Genomic DNA, 19,698 nt, shown 5'->3' with positions numbered 1-19,698 from the left:
CTCAGACTTACAATCCATCATTCCCACTGAACTCTCAGTCCTGTGGCCACATAGGATGGTACATGTATCTGCGCTTCAGAGCATTTTGGAATATGAGGTAACTCTGAATTTGTAACACATACCGTACCTATCAAAGGCTCCTTTATCCATCTTATTTTGAATGTAGCCAGCTGTTGTGACTTGTGTGTAAAATTGGTATAAAATTGATCAGCCTCTGTCCCATATTGACTCTGATATTTATGAAAAATTAACCCCATTACGACTGGAACTCTTGAGCAATAACTGCCTTGTTAGCTTTTTCTTCGGATCATGGACACCTACTCCAAAGGAAACATCTGTTCTGTCATCACTGGATCTCGTACAAGCATGTGAAAACCGGATTTTTCGGTTACTGTCGCGATGGGTTTTAATTTCGTATCGTTTTTAATGGCAAATTCACAAAGTTAATGTCCGTGCTCATGTATGTTTGCATGTAATGTATGTTCGTGATAGCTCACACTTGCCTTCGAAAGAAAGATCTGACCGATTTGATTAGGGTAATAATTCAGTTGATGTAGAAAAGACGGCAGTAAGCGTATTACATGATTGGTTACAGCAGAAGATGAGGCCTACCGTTGTGCTAAAGTCCGGAAAAGATATGATGGGAGGTACACCTATCATTCGATCTTCTGTAATATGAAATCCCCTTGTGTCAAGAACTGTATCAGTTGTGATGAAGACACCGTTGCATTTCAGTTATGATATTTTCATGTTAAATGTTTGCTCCGCGTGCGTTTATTCTTATATTGTCCGTTAATGGGGTACTCGGTGGGAATCGCGTTTCGGGATACTCGGATCCATCGTTGCGAATGTTCAGCCGGTGCTTACGTTTCATCGGGCCAAGCTTGGGTGTGTGAATGTTATATACCGGACTTCTGTGCTTATCTGTTAGTCGTAGGACCATGTCTTCATTGCCTTGGAACAACACGTCATCGTTGAGAGGAACCTCGACCTGGATTCAGTCTGCTCAATGTTGCTAGGAAGATCGGCCAGCTTGCATTCAACAAGGTTCCACATTCATTGGAATATTGAATTTTAAGTCATTAGCATTACTGTGAAAATATACATTGTTTTGGATGTACTCTTCTTACTGCTTCATGCACTTCGAGTTTCGGACCAGCTTAATCTCAAATCCAGCCGTTTTTATTCATCTTTGATAATCTGCTTAGTCTTGGACTCAGCCTGTTCGAGATTTCTCTTATGATCTGCTACATCAGGACTTCAACTTCTCCAAGATTTTGTTCAAGAATTTCATCTTACTGTGAAGTTAATCTGATAAAACTTTTCTGAAGAAGATGTACAAACTCTAATTTGATCTTGAGAAGATGTTCTATGAAGACAAGGATGAACACTACAATCCGACTAATACTGTGATGGGACTGATACTTTCTTGATGCTTCAGCTTGGAATACAGATAAGGTGAGGATACCATCATATATATTTTAAAGCTCATTAGAATAAAGATATAAAAAAATTTAAAAGCTTTAAATCCAGAGTCCATGTAGTCTTTTCCTTTTACATTCTGGTGGTAAATTCTGAATTTCAGTAAAAACAATTAGAAAATGAACCCTAAATAAAATTTAAAGCTCTTCTAAAATGCAGACATATGTGTAATCCAACTGCCAATTGGAGTTGATATTGAATGAATTAATTGAACAAATGGACACTCTTAAAAAACAAGTCAAAAATTGAAATAGAAAGTAAATATCTATTCATTTTCACTGATCTTGTTTCCTCATGTAACATATCATTTAATGGATTTGCAATTACTTGCAGCTCTCTAGACTTGTTTCTCTGTAACATTTTTATAACTCAAAATAGATAAAGAGTCTGGAATAATTTTAAGTCAACTATTAAATCCTTTTGTGTTTTGCAATTTCTCTTGCTTTCTTATGCAGATATCAAGTGGTTTGCCTGAATATCGGAAGCTGAGGAGGAATATCTCCAATTCTTGAAGTTGCATCAGTTCAACTTCATTAAACCTTCAAACTTGGGATTCACCATGGCAAACACTGTAGCTTTCATCAACTTGAATTGATACAAGGCACTCTGTTCAGTTCAATTTCATTGGACATTCAACCCTATGGTTCATTGTGACTTCACACTGTTTTTGTCATCTTGAACATTGATCAGTGCCTCTTGATTAGCTAAGTTTCATCAGAACTGGGAATCTACATGTAGATCGTTAGATACAACGTAGACATTGCCAACCTGAACATACAGTGTACATTGGCACTTGGATCTGACCTCAGAACTTCAAATCTCGGATACATTGTGAAGTACGCTGGTGAATCTTTTGCACTTGGATCATCCAAACTTCATCAGAACTTCAAAACTTGGATGCATTGTGGGGGAACACAGTTTTGCCTCTTTTGCACTTGGATCATCTGAAGTTTATCAGAACTTCACTTGTACATGTGTGCACAGGCTAGTATGATTGTGAATGTACCCTTTATATTGTTGCTGACTTGAAGATAGATACTGTGGCACTTCAGAGTCTACACCTTGCCTTCAGGTTGATCCTACTTGTAGGAAGGAGCAAAACCTTGAAGTGAACTGATCTTTCTTGTTGACATCAATTGTGACAACATTCGTCATCTTCACATTGTACCTTATCTTGACAGCATCAGCTCATCTCGACCAGTGCTACATGTAATTGCAATCCACATTTCCTTTCATTAAAGTTTTAAGATCAGTATTGAAAGAATAATGTTCTGAACTTTGGCTTTGCAGATCAAACTTCATCTGCCTTGTTGAAGTTCAATCTCTCTTTATTCCCCTGTATTTTATGTTGTGACAACAGAGACAAGACAAAGGTGAACTTTTACAGATAACCTACACCCTATCAACTCTGACACGGTAAACTTTCTAGACATTCTTTGATGCCAAGGAAAGACATTCTTTGATCTTAAAGAAAATTGCCACATTTGGATACCACCTTGTTATCTGCACTTCCCAGTGAACCAAGTTCTCTGCATCGAGGTCTATCTCGAAACAGTACTTGACACCTGTTGTTCACCGTGTTCCTGCAATCTTTCTATCATCGTACTGTCATCCCTGAGGAAGGCATCTTACTGTCATCATGGCTACTACTGGAGATGACTGCTACTTCTTCTACTACTCAACCTGTACAAAGGTAAGATTAATTCCTAAGGGGTCTGTCACACCTGGATGTTTAAGCCAGTATACATTGATACGTATCATGGCAGGCCATTTTACCATTTAATCTTATTGCAAGATATCAAAGATTTCATTCTTGTTATTCGGAATTGCCTTTTGTAAACACTACCAAATTTCAAGAAATTGCTTTTTGTTAACATATATGGCAATTCCTCATTTTATGAAATATGATTAAATGAGAAAACGACTTGCCAAATGTATGTTTGCACGCACTGGCTAGAATGTCCATGCGTCATAGCACATTTTATATATATATATATATCTGTATATATAACAATATATTGTTAATTAAATCTACACTCGGGCCCAGAACAATAGAGTGAACAAGCCAGGACAGCAGAACAATGGATTCACTGGATCATTTCCTTTGTTCTGGCTCGGGAACATTGATTTCTTTTCTTTTTTGATAATTCCCAGTTTCCCTTTTCATAGAAACTACCCTGTAATAATGAACATTGATTCTTATATTTTGGTGTAACCTATTTGTTCCACTGTGTAGGGTCCATCCTGCCCTTATCGGCATGTCGAGGCTGCCAGAGGAAATGAAGTAACTTGTATCAACTGGAAGCAAGGCTACTGCTTCCGACCAAACTGTGCCTTCAGACACATGGAGATAACGGTAAGCTTGTAGAAATGGTCTTCAGCCATTAATATATAGCATTATGAGGCGCCGATTTATCTGGTTGCCTGTTCAATTGCGCACATTATATTACCCTGGCTGTAGCTCCAGCTGCTTAAGGCGCTTGGTTCGTTCAAGGAATTAATCCTGCGGAGTACCCATTCACCTCACCTGGGTTGAGTGCAGCACACTGAAGGAAAACATGCTGTGGCTGAGATTTGAACCCACACCCTCTGAAAGAGGAGATTTATAAACACAAGACCACGTCCCCCATTGACACCCAAGCTTCCCAAAGGATATTCCTTGCATTTCTTCTTTACAAGCCTTCACTTTGACATTTTAGTTTGACATTTTAGAGCATGACCAATTTTTCAAAAGTGCACATTTTATTAATCATGTGAAAGTTAAAAGGGGCAAATAAAATATCCAAGGCCAGTAAAATGAGTATTGAGTTTAAGCAATAGGGCATACAAGAACCATGTTCATCGATGGCATTAGATTAATACAGTCTCTACATTATGTAATGTGAAAAAGAATTGATGTAATCTATTGATGCTAAAATGATGTGATAAGGGCAATGTCTGCACTGAACGAAGTCTGTATTTTTATTGGAAAGTATTAAATCAACTTTTCATTCAAATTATGAAGGAAAGGATGTAAATTATATATTTTGTGCAAAGTACTGTAGGTTTTCATAGGCCAATATCTTGGGACTCAATTGTCCCATTCATGCATCTTTGAAAGTTTATTGTGTTGTCATCACTTGTTACTTTATTAGTGATTTTATGTTTTTTTTGTAGAAGAATCGTTCTGAGATAGCATGTTTCTGGGAGAGTCAACCATCTGGATGTCAGAAACCCCACTGTCCTTTCAGACATGTCAACAAAACAACGTCAGAATCGGGACCAGCGTCTTCGACATCGCTCATCAATAAAATACCAACCATTGTAGGCCCAGGTAACCTGAAGAGAATTTACTTTGTGAAATTTCATGTTCATGAATGAATCTGATTTACTTTGCCCATTAAACATACTGTACGTGAACATTGCGAGCATATTTTCTTTAAAATCAAGTTGGAAGATGTATGTATGAATTTGTATGACTCGTATATTACACCATGTTAAAGTAAATGTAACATAACTCATCTGTTACACCATGTTACAGTAACAAATTATTTCATATATAACTTTGAAAACTTGAACAAGCCATGCAGAGTTGCCAAATAGTACTGATTTCCAGTGTTTGATACTGATGAATGAGAAGAATACTGATGGTTTCATACAAAATAATGATTTCTAAAGTTTCAGTTTTATGTGTTTCATGTTTTCTCTTTGAAAATACTGATTTTCAGCTTAAAAAATATTGAAGTGTTCTTGTTCAGGTTGGTAGCTCTAAATGACAATGACCAACATTGACAGAGGTTGATTTTGTTTTCTAAATTCTCTCAAAGAGTTATACAAATGTTACAAATACTTCCTAGGAATATTATGAGACTTACATATTTTTATTTGTAAACTACATTTTACCAGTGACCAAGCCCCTCCCACCAGTGGTCAGTCCATCCACCCCTGTGACTACAATGGTAGCTCCTAGTGTCCAGACCCCACCTGCTCTCTCAGTAGATGACCTTCAAGGTCTACCAGCGGTCAATCCAGTAGTCGTCCATCCCATGGACAGCGAAGGTAAGAATGGAATGTCAATTCAAAATATTTTGCCCAAACTCACATTTGAATTCACAATCAATAAATCATTGTGTTGGTGCAAAACCGCCCTTAGCAAAACATTTTCGCGAGAAACTCCTTTACACAGTGCGCTTATGCTTTGCTGCTAAGGGCGTTTTTTCGTGGTTGCTATGCGCAAAAGTGTGGTGTTGAGGGCGCTCTTGCACAGCACTGATACGACAAAATGTGACCAGACAAACTAAACCAACACTAAGTCGCCAGGGAAGGTTCTCTGTAAATGGCCATGATAGTAATTTTGTGTTCAAATAGTAAAATTCATGAAATTAGCTTATCTGAAAGAGTGATTCTTGTTGAAGTTGTTTTAAAATTTGAATAAAAGACAGGATACTGGAGTTTCTTTGACACCCTTTGTTTCGAGGTGCTTGAAAATTCCACTGAGACTGCGCAGTGTACTTGTCTCATACTTGAGTAAAATTCGAACTTTAAAACATTGGTTTCTTCTCTTTCTTTTTTTTAAAGCTCTCTCACAATTTCATCTGCAATCAATCAAGTACTTGTGTGATTTATTATAATCAATCTTGTCGAGTTATCTATCATTTTAAACACCAGGTGTGCTATTTCAAACACAATTAAAATCTCAAAACTCAGATTGGGAAACTTAATTTTTTTTGCATGGAATGGATGTTTTAAATTATTTTTGTGTGAACAAATTGTATTTCTATTTGTAGTCGATTGCAATTGGACAATACAAATATCTGAATCTTTTTAGTAAGGCATGTTTGTATATAGCAGCATAAATGGGAAAAAATTGTAAAGGGCATAAGAAATGTCAAAGGTGAGTCAAGGGGGTGTGGAGGCCAGTCAATTGTGCATCCAACTTGTGCAGAATAACCTTGATGACATGTCTTTTTGTTGTAGATGATGAAAGCCTTGGTACGATGAGCACAGATGGGAGTCCTGGTAAGAAGGTCATCCTCTCCCCGATCAGACCGTCACTAGGTCAGGAGAAGCTCTCACAACTTCGTCAGACCACCATCAGACCCACTATTGGTGCAAGACCAGTTATCAGTCAAGGTTTGAAATTATCATCTTTCTATTTTTGTCTGTTTCCTTTTTATTTTCCTGGAAACTATAGTTAATCTCCAAAGTGATCGGGGAGTCATTTCAGAAGGTAGATGACTTAAAGAGGGGTTGTTTATTTTATTGGGGAATTTGGCACCATTGGAAAAAAATCACACACATTCAAACCATGGTAGCTCGAGATGTATGACTAGTAGATGTTGTGTCATGCATATAGAAAGTGCCTTAGGGTAAAGTCATTATCTCTTTTCCCTGGCCTGACACTTGCCCAAAGATAATAAGGCTTGGCCAAAGAATTTCTCGCTGGTATCCCGAGTTTGCTTTCCCCCAAAGTTGTCCCTGTTACAGGTATTTCCCATTATTTTCACAAAGGCTTGGCTCAGCAAATATTAGTCCACTTCTCATTAAAAGCTGATGCACAACTGACTTTGAAATTATGCTTGTAGTATTTACCTTGTAATCTTGTAGCATGAATGGGCCTGTTGCACAAATAGTTGTGTTTAAATGCAACTCCGACAATCGAAAGCAATATGCGGTTCTGATGAGTAGAAAATCAAGTTTTTTTTATTTTTCTGACTTATGTTTGATTGAAACTCTTCTGCAATGGCCCCCAAACCAATGAATGTGGGGTCAGTACCCACCAAAATTTTAAGTGTGATGTACAGCTCTTCTTTAAAGTCCTCATTGCTTGGTGTGGTATCCTCACTGGGCAAGGGCTACTGCACGATTACCTTCCATTGATTGCAAATTGTCTTCCTTCTACCTCCACTGGGATTGAAATTTAAGTTTCTACAAGTAAATTTGTATTTTCATTTCCAATGATTGATTTAATTTTCTGAGCAGAGAAGCCTCGGTCATTTGGTATTAAGACACTAGCTGAGATCCGCCGAGAGAAGAACATCGAGAGAGGTCATGTTGAAGAAGAAGAAAAAGAAGAGGAAGATAAAGAGATGGAAGAGGAGGGAGATATAGAAGAAGAAATGTTTCCACCTTTGTCAAGGAGAATTATTGCAGTCAGTAATAACAGTAAGTTAAGCAGCTAATCATTGAACACTGTTAATTGACAATCCATGCCAGCTTAAGGAACAAAAGCAGATTAATATTGCATTATGGGTTAAATAAACTCAATACCTACAAGAAGTTCTTTAGTTTTAGTATTATGCGATTTATGTCACTCTTAAACAGTCAGACCGCAGGTCCCTATGCTAATGAGCAAAAAGGCCAGATTCATCCAAATCATCTCGTGGCTGAATCCTCCTCCTTGCAAAATCTCGTGATTCGTGAGATTTTCTTTCACTAAGAATTTACCTGTTTTAACCTCAAGTTAAATGAAATATTATTGCACCATCAGATAGAGTAAAAGTTACTCTTTCATATTGGTTATTTATTTTGTATACAATATTTTGTTAAATAAGTAAATATCTGGCCTGAAAATGTGCCTCAAACCTGAATTTTCTTCCTCTGTTTTCTTTTGCAAATTGTGCAAAACTTTTTATTTTGAGCCTCAATGATATCTATATCACCATAAAGCTGAACTTCTGTACTTTCTCACAATGCCACTCTTGATATACGGCACCTTTTAATCGGGTCAAGATCACACTTTTCCCACCAAGGTACAAGACGAGATTTCTGAAATTTTGTACTTGCATGAAATCCAGAGTTCTGATTGGCTGGATAAGGTTCACAGAAAAACAGGCGCGGGGTATTTGAGGAGATTACCACATGGGAAGTGTGACCTTCCCACGAACCCAGGCACTGGGACCGTTGGAATTTGCCATTGTGTGGTCTCTTTGACCAATCAGAGTGCAGTATTCTTGCTTTCAAACTGCTATATGTACTTGGCAAATGAAAAGTGTGATCTTGACCCGATTAAACCAATTCTTATTTTGAAACCTATATCATTTCAAAGCATACATATTCAGCTTTATCATGATATAAAAATCATTTGGGCTCAAACAGAAATAAAGTGTGAAAATAGCAGCTTTTGTCAGGTGAAAATATTTATTTTTTAGCATATTTTAGATCAAACTTTTAACCTATATTACAAAATCTTTGAATAAATCCAAACACATGACATGAAAGAATGATTCTTTGTCTTTACAATGATGCCAAATTCATGAAATTCGATGCACAATGAGAGCAGCAATGACCGAATGAAAATAGGTGTTTTGGTCCGCATCAAGCTCATTAAATATGCAAAACATCTCAAGTCATGAATATCACTTGGATGAAAGAAGCCACTTTTTGGGGACCTGCAGTCTGACTGTAAAATATGTAAGTTTTTGTGTACACTGTGATATATTTTTTTTCACATTCCTAAAAGGGGATATTTTATGATCACATATGCTGTATGTTATGTAAAAAATTTTGTTTGTGAAATAAACAGAACACTGAAAAGTGAGTTTCACCTAAATATTAATGTTGTGATTTCTCAAGGAAAAATTTCAAAATTTACGTATTCTTGTAGGAGTGACCATGATTATTTGAGTATCAAGGTCAAAGGTCACAAGAGTCTTTACATGTATGTACATTAAAATATCTTGTTTCTATGGTGAAGGTACTCGTAAATTCAAGGTCAAGGAGGATGCCGTCAAACCAAAAGTTACGACTGTGTCTCAGCATGTGGGAAAGCTTGGAGTGAAGAGTCGAGCCCAATTACGTGAAGAACGCTTCAAGAGGCTGGGCAGCAGTCTCGAGCAAGAGGAAGGAGCAGCAAATAACCTCGCTAAACGTCTCAAGGTAGGAATGTTGTTTTAGTTGCCTGTAATCTCTAAAGAGGTTTTGTGTTCAAAATTACACTTATTTTATCACGTACATGAAGAAAAGTCCAATTATAAATACAGCTTTCGGCAGAGGGCGCTAGATTCATGCGCAATAAGAAAATTAAGGAATCCTCACAGTCCATAATGGTTATATACCATGGTAGAATTGAAACCTCTCTTGAGAATACTGCTCAGTACGTCTGCCTTTATCCTTTTTCTGTTTCGGTTTCATATCTCATACATCTTAGTCTCTTCGATGAAGATCTGGGGCCTGTTTCATAAAGAGTTACAATCATGGCAACTGTCATTGTGTCAACTACCATGGTAACAACGCTCAATAACCAATTAAAATAAAAGTTTTCATGGTAGTTAATGGCAAAGCTACAATTATTGTAAGTCTGGGCCCCTGATTATTTTTGTAGTAGATACAGATACCTTTATAGCAGTATTCAGAAGTACCTCTGGTTCAAATGTTCAGATTCTTTGGCCACATTTCAAAACTTTTAGGATAGCATATCTGTCCTAGTTTTAGGTTTTCGTATTTATAAACTGTTTTAAAAATGAAATACAAGGCGACTGTGTCTTGCTAAAAGTGCTTTGTGAAAATGTATTTGGGTCCATTTCATACTATTTGTGCAGGTTGTGCGAAATGTTCCTGATCCAGAGAAGGAGCCGCTTGAGGATGTACCGAAGAAAGCTCTTGTACGGAGAGTAATGGTTGGTGGTGGTGATAGCATAGGAGAGAGAAAACCAGCTAAAGATTCAGAGAGTTCTGGGCTGGACTCTATCAAGATAAAGACTGTCGCAGAGATCAAAGCAGAACGATTAAAAGATCGGCTAGGAAAGCAAGTTGAAAGTAACAACTCGTCTCAGGATAAGGTATCCTCGTCTGTTGGCCCTAGAGGGAGACTTTCAGCCAGATTGGGACAGATCGTCAGGACTGTTCAAGAAGACAATGACTCCAAGCCTGTTGTCCAGGAATCTTTAGCTTTCAAGAAGTCATCTTTAGCATCCCGTCTAGGTAAGGACAAAGACTCCAATTCTGTCGTCCAGGAACCTTCAGCTGTAAAGAGGACTTCTGTAGCAATGCGTCTTGGTAAGGACAAAGACTCCAAGACTGCCATCCAGGAATCCTCAGCTGTACAGAGGACATCTCTAGCAATGCGTCTGGGTAAGGTCATTGATGCTGTCAAAGTCGATGCTGCGGGAGACAGACCTGATGAACCTTCTGCGAGGAGAGGAAACCTGGCTGCAAGGTTAGGAAAACCACCCTCTGAAGTGGGTAAAGGGAATAATCCCAGCGTTGGGATTAAAGTTAAGAGCTTAGCCGAGATCAAGAGGGACAAACTCTTGAGGAGGCTTGGGAAGCCTCTCACTGACTCTGATGGTGAAAGTGGGATGTCGGACAAGGAGAAAGAATCATCACAAGAGCAAGAAGAGTACTCTGAAGAAGAAGATGAAGAAGAGGAGGAGGATAAAAAGGAGGAGAGTTTTGAGGAGAAATCACCAGGGGATATCCGGTAAGTATGGAATTTTATCTGGCCATTTAATGAAGAAGACAATGATGGTGATGATGACGACAACAATGGTAGTTGTGTTTGGGGTGGTGTTAATGATATGGTTGTGGTTGTAGTGGTGGTGATGGTTATGCTGATGATGATGTTGCTGATGATATTGATGATGATGTGGAGGTGATGATGGTGATGATAAAGATGTTAAATGTATATGTGGTGGGGTTGTGGTGTTGTTGATGATGATGATAATGATGATGATGATGATAATGATGATGATGATAATGATGATGATGATGATGATGGTGGTGGTGATGGTGGTGGTGGTGGTATTGTAGTTCATGATGCTGCTGCTGCTGCCGTTGCTTCCCCTGCTATCTTTGGCCTATTCACAGCAACAGTCATTACAAATGTCACATTTCAGGATCAAGACTCTGGCTGAGATACGTCAGGAAAAACAAAGTCGCCTACCACTCTCATCCAAGTCTAGTGAGGCTCTAGACAAAGACCCTGCAAGAGAGACTCAGAAGAAAGGAGCCCAGTCTGCTATTGAGAGGAGGAATAAGAGGAGAGGCGAGATTGCCTTGTATAAGCCACCTGGTGCTGCTCGAGGTAACATGAATAGAATTCTGTCTAGGTATTTGATTATACTCTGCCACAAGATGTTGCATTAGGTTAAATAATGCAACCCATGAAAAGTAGTTCTTATCAGGTGTGTGTTTTTTCAATGTTGTCAGCACTGGATAAATTGTCAGCTATGCAAAAATTTAAGCTCATACCATGTATATTGGAATCTTATACTTTTTCAGCCAATTTTTCTTGTAAGAAAATGTTTAAATAAGATTTGTAAATAATTCTTTTTATCATTTTGCAGGATTGAAAGAGAACAAGGGTTCTCTCATTGGTCAACGGAGAGCTGCAACTGTAGACATCAGTGATGATACTGAGAAGGTAAGAAACTTTAAAATACACCTTTGGAATAGTTATACTTTATAATTTTCAGTTTTATATTATTGTGTTTGAGTACTTTATAGCATATATCATGCCTAGGAGATCAAATAGATACCTAAACTTGGGACAGTAGTTAATTTCATTCAAATAGTATATCTCTTTAGAACAGTTCAGTTGTAAATTTGTTGAATGTTCATGCCTTTACGCTGACTTTCCTGTTATCTTATAGAAGCAAGCAATCAAGGTACATAGTCTAAATCATTTGAATTCTGTGAAGGAAGGCATCAAAACGAATAAATTGTAGTGTCAGATATCAGCCATCAAATTATTTATATTTGTATAAACAACAGTGGTCCCAGAATGGAACCCTGTGGTGTGCCACATTTCTCATATTGAGTTATTAATTAAAGCAATTATCAAAGTAATTATAGTACCAGAAACAACAGTGGTCCCAGTATTGAATCATGTGGTGTGCCACATTTCATTCTCACTTTTCATTAGAGCATAAATTAAATCATTTGTATTAGCAAAAGCAAAAGGGGTTCTAGTATTGTACCCTGTGGTGTGACAAATTTCACTCTCATAATTCATTATCATCTTTAGGTGAGTGAGAAGCCAGCGATCAAGGTACGTCGACTGAATCTCACCAAGTCTGTAGAGAATGCCAACAAGGGAACAGACTCTATCCTTACTGTCATCAAACAGAAGAAAGATATCATCAAAGATGATGCTCCGGTCATAAAGGTAAGTTCACGATCAATTTGTCTATTGTTGCCTACAACTTAATTGTATCTTAGTCATTTTTGGCAATTATCAATGTAACGTTGCTCAGGAGCTAATCAGAATAAAGTATTTGTTGATTGGGATGATGCAATATGTTTGCTGATTTTACCCACTATCATCATCATAGCACCATTTTCATCATCGTTATCACACCACTATCATCTTCCTCGTCATAAATGTTATTCAACAACATTAACATCTTTATCATCACAATGTTCATCACCAACACCATCATCAGCTTTGTGATATTCAAATTATCATTCTCCTTTACCATTGTTTCAAAATTTCTAAGTTTTGTATTAAAATTTGTTAAAACCAAATATCAAAATATATCATTTGATTTTTAGATTAAGAGTCTAGCCGAGATCAGAGCCGAGAAGCAACGTCTCGGTCGAAAGGCCGAAGCAGCGTCGGGTGGAGAGAGCGAGGGTTCAGGAGGCGAAGAGGATGCCCAGGAGGAGGAGGAGGAGACAAAGAAAGAGGTGGAGAAGAGATGGGAGAGGAGATCAAAGATATGGAGTTGCTCCCCTGTGAAAGCCAAGACAGAGGAGGTGCCTGTTAAAGGAAAGATATTAACAGAAGGTAACTTACAATAAGTCACTGGCAAATGGAGTTGGGTTTTGAGAGGGGACTGGCCATATTGCTTCATCTGTATACGACTTTCAAATTGCAGTGGAGTAACTAAAAGTCGCAAACAGGACAAAACAGCTCAGTGCTCTTATTTTCATAGCTCTGCTTGGTTCATTAATGGTTTGAAACACAATAGTATCATATGAATGTTTTTCAGTCTTTGGTGACACTTTATTTATTATGTACTTCTTTATTTTAGTGGTCCACCGGTCTGGTAGAAATTGCACCGGTAAATGTCGGTATCCATCAGTAACCGATGGACTGCCCACTTAACCCTAAATAGACTGGGCTATTTGGACGCCTAAGAAGACTGGGGGGGGGGCTGATTCAGCCCCCCCTTATGATCTCGGCTGTCGATCGTGCGATCGCGACGAAAATTGGCACACGCGTTACCCATGGCATTATCTACAAGACTATAACATCAAATTCTGCAAAAAATCTCATGTCTCATTAATTATGCTAATTTATGCGTAAAATCATAAGTTTGCTCTAATTAATAAAATAATGCCCCTGAAATGCTAATTTTTGTTTCACATACTCTAGATAAAAAAATTCAATATCACATTTATTTTCTTATGTATTCTATTTTCTAAATTTCTTAGGTATTTCTTTGTTTTTCGACTTTTTGTTTTTTATTGTTTTTTCAATGGAAATTGTTGGGGACTTTATTTTGACCATAAAAAAGATAAAATTAATTGATTTTAAGCAGTAAAAGGAAAAATAATGATACATTTATGAATTTTGGCTAAGAAAACTATTTGCATTGGATTTGTACACAAATTCACGTTTTTTAGTAATTTTGGGTCTGCATGCACTTACGATATGTTGCATGATTTTGGAACCGTGTACCCAGGGGTCACAAATGTGGTCTCAAAAGTTGCGCAAGACTTGAAAGTAAAAAGTCAGCGAGCCACGCGGTCAGAAAAATTTGCGTGGTGGATTTATCGCGAAAAATGTCGAGGGGGGGCTGAATTAGCCCCCCCCCCCCGTCTTTTTAGGGTTAAACTTAGTCCTGAAAGGGACTATTAGTATTACTTGATTGCATTGGCATTGCAAGAAACCTATGTTCAACTGCAAATCAAGCGTAAGTCCTAAAAGCAAACCTAAAGGGGATTAAAAGAAAGTTAAGTTGCAGTGGAGTGCAGTGGAATTTTTGTTTAATCAAAGGTCTTGCGCTTGATTTTCAGACTCATGCTTGATCTGGAATGCAATGTTCCACATGTCATTTGATTTTGATTCTGTAACACTTGTGATGATATTGATCATTACAGAAACTGGAGATGAGAAGAGCCTCGACGAAATCCGAAGAGAACGGCGAGCGCGGTTATGGAACACGGCGACCTCATCGGACGATGCCCCCTCCAACCCAATCATCAGGAAGCCGGGCGGTCAGGTGATCTCGGGCTCCGCCCCCGAGATCAAGATCAAGACCCTTGCCGAGATCAGGAGAGAGAAACAACTCAGGGAACAGCAGATGCAGCAGCAGACTGGTATTAGCCAGATCTCAGAGGTTACCACACAGGGTTCAACACAGGAGGATAGCTTGAGAACTGACAGTTTACCAGTCAGGGAGCCAGAGACTGGTGACATTTCTTCATCTACAAGTACTACAGGAGTGGATGGGGATGCTGACTCGAGAAGGGAGTCAGCACCAGTCAGCCAGGCTGCAAGTACATCGACGAATAACCCAGGTAATTAATGTTGAATTTTGATTAAGCAGAATTTCACATTTACTCATTTATGAATGATTGACCCAAGGCTGGATTTTTGGTGAGTTTACTTTGTTCAATCTGTAGATTTCCTACCCCTGCTGTAAATCTATTGAAAGCTACCAAGTGTTTCATCGTCGACGACTTCTACTTCTTCCTCTTCCTGCGATCAGTGGCAGAAAGCAAAAGCTCTCAGCTGTAATTTGAAGTACAGGTGCATGGTTGTCATTTTTTGTAAGAAAAAAAAGGGTTAAGGTCTTCATTATAGCACCGTAAACTGTTTTTCAATAATCTAGTACAATGTAATTAGAATTTGCAAATAAAATATCATGAAATTGAACTGACTCGACTTTGTAAGTTGTGTCATTTATTGGTAGATTTCATTCATTTTGTCTGTTTTTAACAAAATAGCATTCAAAGCAAACTCCTGTATTTGAATGTATTAGCTTTATTGAAAATTCTTTTTTTGATTGTCATTACCTCAGTAATATTTGGAGGACATTTTTTTTCTTGATTTGTTCTAGGTACTAAACTAGCACGAAAGCCACTACAGAGAAGGAGAGGTAGACCGGTATCTATCACATCTCAGGGAAATACCCACTCTGCGCCAAGCAGTACATCTACTAATGTACAGGTAAGAAGGGATAAGACTGGTAGAACATCTTTGAAGTATATAACCCAGGAAAGTGTGAGGGAGGGGTCTATGGTGATTCAGTACGTAATTGGTTGGTCAATATAATAGAAATTGATTTCTTTGTATTTAATTGCAGGAAAAAAAAGAGTATATGTGTGGAAATGTAATTTAAAACTTAATTTAAAATTCAACCAAGTTGCTGTGATACTTAACCATAATGTATTAATGTAATGAATAGTGTAACATCTTTTGCCATGTCTCTTTTTTTCCCCCTTCTTAGTCTGCATCTGTGGCCAGTATTTTATTACATGTAGCTTTAGAGCATAGCATGTCTTGAACGGGATGTTAGCAGTTATAAAATTAATAAAAAACTTTTTCATTTGTTTATTCATTCGTTCATTCATTCATTTATTTTACCCAGTCTCTCACCGGTGATTTTCTTACTGGTGAGGATTCTTAGAAAATGTTTTCTTTATGACTAATGTATCTAGTTGAATATTATGTGTTAATCTCTTTCCTTTCTGTTCTAGTCCGTCCAACCTGAAACCCAGCCTGAACCTTCATCGCCACCACAAGCCTCATTGGCCGTCACGACCACAATAATAGAGGGCAGCAGACCTGCTGCTACATTCAAAGAGCCCGAAGCTAGCCGACCGATTCCAGAAGAGAGCAGGGTGAGCCGAGAAGTGCCTGAAGTTAGCAGCCGAGAAGAAGTCTACATTCCAGATGTTAGGGTCGAGGTAGAGCCTGATACCACGTCTACAATATCGCCAGCTTTAACGCAAACAGAGGCAGTGTAAGTTTTCAATCTTATGCCAGTCGGCCAACAGGGGATTGAAGGCAGTTGTGTGAGATGGGCCAACAGCAATATTAACTGCAGAAATAGCCCGAAGTTGAAATTCCTTCCTCTAAGACAAGATGTTAAAGAGTAGAATACATGAATAATGGACTCGGTATGCACAATTGGTATAGTATTTTTGTTGAATGAGTAAAGCATTAAACAGTTTGATATTCTCATTCAAAATAAATGCATTTTTGTCAGTTATAAGTGGCCCGGTCATTCTTGATCTAGAAATTTGAGTGTGACGTGATATCGAAATGACATATTAAATGGTATAAACCAGATTCTTGCATTGCAGTTGATGTGGGCACTTTGCCTAACAAGACTGTACAAAATGTACAGTACCAAGCGAGCATTTTGTTGAAGTTTTGCTACAAGGTCACCGGAACTTTTAGCAGTTGTTATTAACCTTATGGAATTTTTTTATTTTCAATGAATTAGCAATATATCAGCATTTATGCCCCTCAAAATATTTTATAAAAAAATTGTGATGAATATTCAGACTTAACAAATATGACCCAATTTTAACTAAATTTCTCTATTTCAAAATATTGCAGGGTAATTGAAGCCAAACCATCCATTGCACGTCTCTCCAGCGTTACCGACGATGACCTCCATCGTTTCCTCCAGGAGAACGACGACGATGACCTAGATCCCGTTCCAGCAGTCACCGTAGCAGCCCATGAAGAAGACGACGATCTTTTGAACGAGCTCGACGACTTCCTGAATAGTTGATGATTGTCCGACACTAGATATTATATTTCGTATCTGTTTTTGTATAATGAAGAAGACGACAATCTTTTGAACGAGCTGGATGACTTCCTGAATAGTTGATGATTGTCCGACACTAGATATTATATTTCGTATCTGTTTTTGTATAATGTAGGATTCTACATTAAGTAGGTTTATGTGCTCACAATTCAAAATCTAGACCTTCAAAATGCTCTTCATGATATGTTTATTGGGGTTTCCCAATGCGAAAGGTGTAATTAAAGTGATTGGTTAACATTGGTTTGACTTTTAAAATATCTGAGATAGAAGATCACACTTGTCACCTGTGTCTGTGATATGTTCCAAAATGAAGCCCAGAAAAAATTGCGTTCGAAAATGATTATTTAGTGCTTCAAAAATTGAAATATAAAGTGACCGGAAATACCATCTTAATTTCATCCCATACACTTATTTGTACTATTTAGGTGTCTAGAAGACGCCTATTTACAAAATCTGGGTTTGCCTTGTAGTTTTAGCTTTTCATTCTCAATAATGGTTGTTTTCAGGGTTTATTAGTTCTAATACATGCACTTGTACACATGTTTCATCTTGGTTTGAGAATTTTTTAAATCGGCTGCTCACAAAGTTAAACAATACTTTTAATCAGAAGATTGCAATGGCCTGTAAAATTTATTGGTTCATTTGCATTTTTTTCTATCCAACATGCCTGTAATTGATGAATACGAATCATCATTTGAAAATTGTAATTAACTGCGCGTCCATGTGTAAAGAGGTCCTAGTCGTAAAAGAAGAATTTCTTACTTCGTTCTGTTAAGTTTACTCATTTCAAGTACAAGAAAATCAGATGAAATGTAATGTTAAAAAGGTATGTTGTATTAATGAATTTACAACATGAAATGATCTTGTTTATCTGACGCGATTGCATCATTATCTTTTTCACATTTCCTGCACAAAATATAAAAAGCAAGACCACTTTGCCATACATAACTTGTGATTTGTGATAGTTTATAATGTCATATGTTGATGCATGCTAATTCACGATTGTATAATTTCAATCGTTAATTATTTGCTCATTAATCTGGTATCTTCTGGATTTAATACACAAATCAACACTCATTGTAATTACCTTCATCGATTTTTCTATTCAGTTGAGTTAGAGGGGAGACCTTCGGTCCTTTCAGTATTGCATTTGTTATTGAGAATTTGTAGCTTCACAAGTTTCCCACTATTTGTATTTGATTTGTTGTGCTAAAACTTGCGAGATGCTTCTGCAATTTATGTTATTGTGAATTTTACACTTTTTTTCACACTCGAGCTTTGGTTTGGTAATCTATGCAGCTGGAAAAGAACAAAAAAAAAAGTAGCAGAACTACATGCATTGTTGTAAGAGAACCAACAACCTAAAGTGGAATTGTTTTTTTCTTCAGACTTCTAAGGAAATATTCTGCTTTCTCCACTGAGAGCAATTCAATGAATTAATAAATCCCTTTTTACGTCCGATCCCCAATTTATTCAATTCTTTCTTCACTTGAACTGATTTTTCCATGGTAATCAAGAGCATCTAGAATTTCCATGAGCTAAAAAAATAAATTGTAATTATAGCTAAAAAAAAAGTTTTTTGATTGGTTGGTTGGTTGATTGGTGGTAATTTTTACCGGATTGCTAAGAAAGCATGAATGCTTGTAAGCAAGCAACCAGAGGACCGACGGCTTAAGGTCCTCTCCGAAGGACCTGGTACTTAGGATTAATGCCTTACCAAAGGGCACTAGCGCACCAAGTGGGAATCGAACCCGGGTCACTGGAATACGAATCCCCCGCTCTACCGACTGAGCTATCGCGCCAGTCCATTTCAGTAAAGTCCCACAAACTGTGGGCATGGTATACATACAGGTAACTCTGCCTCAGGTGGATCCATTGAAACCCAAAGAAATCGCATGTTTTGAATCATCTGGTCTAAAAAATTATTTTGACTTGACAGGCAAATGTTTTACTTATGGAAGGTCGATTTTGGGGTGTTCTAAATGGAATTGTCTAAAAGCCATTATGGAAATTACAAGTTGTTGTGGAAGTTACAAGTGTTTGATGGTCATCACACCATTGCCTTTGGAAAAGGCTTGAAAATGCTTAACAGTTGCCACTTCTCTTCTAACGTTTCAGTTTCAAGCGATTATTTCAGCGTCATAATGCTAACACCCGACATTTTTTGTTGTCCAAAATCCAAGTTCGGATGGCCTTCAGCCAGTTTCCATTGTAACACGCTTGAAAATCATTTACAGATGCTACTTCTCTTTTAAAGCTTTCAAATAATTATGCCACTTTAATAAATGATCATAATATTTAGCTATTTTATAGCGCTCATCACATTGGAATAATAATCTGGTTATTTTTATATGGCACTTTGTACATGTACATTTATCAATGCTAAACAGATTTATTATTACCCCGGTAATCAGACTCAGTCAGTCATCCCCGCACACAATGTATACACACTCTGTACTCCCTGGGGAGTATTCCAGCCAATCATCATTGAGGTGCACACAATACT

General features: G+C 37.7%; 1 protein-coding gene across 1 annotated transcript; it reads left to right on the top strand.

Annotated features, from left to right (window-relative positions):
* The first annotated feature begins 473 nt into the window (after nt 1-473).
* LOC121422142 lies at nt 474-17,510 on the top strand. The gene is made up of 17 exons (XM_041617037.1): nt 474-1,458; nt 1,938-3,175; nt 3,719-3,838; nt 4,639-4,795; nt 5,368-5,520; nt 6,439-6,594; nt 7,444-7,626; nt 9,158-9,339; nt 10,002-10,882; nt 11,298-11,485; nt 11,748-11,824; nt 12,428-12,568; nt 12,955-13,189; nt 14,509-14,928; nt 15,471-15,580; nt 16,111-16,376; nt 16,979-17,510. The coding sequence occupies exons 2-17, from the start codon at nt 3,122-3,124 to the stop codon at nt 17,154-17,156; spliced, it is 3,501 nt and encodes a 1,166-aa protein (XP_041472971.1). The 5' UTR covers nt 474-1,458; nt 1,938-3,121; the 3' UTR covers nt 17,157-17,510.
* The last annotated feature ends 2,188 nt before the right edge of the window (nt 17,511-19,698 follow it).

Source organism: Lytechinus variegatus, chromosome 9 (genome assembly GCF_018143015.1).
Source record: "Lytechinus variegatus isolate NC3 chromosome 9, Lvar_3.0, whole genome shotgun sequence".
Classification (NCBI taxonomy): domain Eukaryota; kingdom Metazoa; phylum Echinodermata; class Echinoidea; order Temnopleuroida; family Toxopneustidae; genus Lytechinus; species Lytechinus variegatus.
Note: the sequence above shows the minus strand (reverse complement) of the source record. Positions and strands in the feature narration are given on the sequence as shown.

Bases quoted from the DNA above. Each gene is read 5' to 3' on its own strand.
- LOC121422142 (XM_041617037.1), top strand. From the start codon at position 3,122: ATGGCTACTACTGGAGATGACTGCTACTTCTTCTACTACTCAACCTGT. The intron at 12,569-12,954 runs GTAAGTTCACGA...TTTGATTTTTAG, and splicing joins ATGATGCTCCGGTCATAAAG to ATTAAGAGTCTAGCCGAGAT. The intron at 14,929-15,470 runs GTAATTAATGTT...GATTTGTTCTAG, and splicing joins TACATCGACGAATAACCCAG to GTACTAAACTAGCACGAAAG.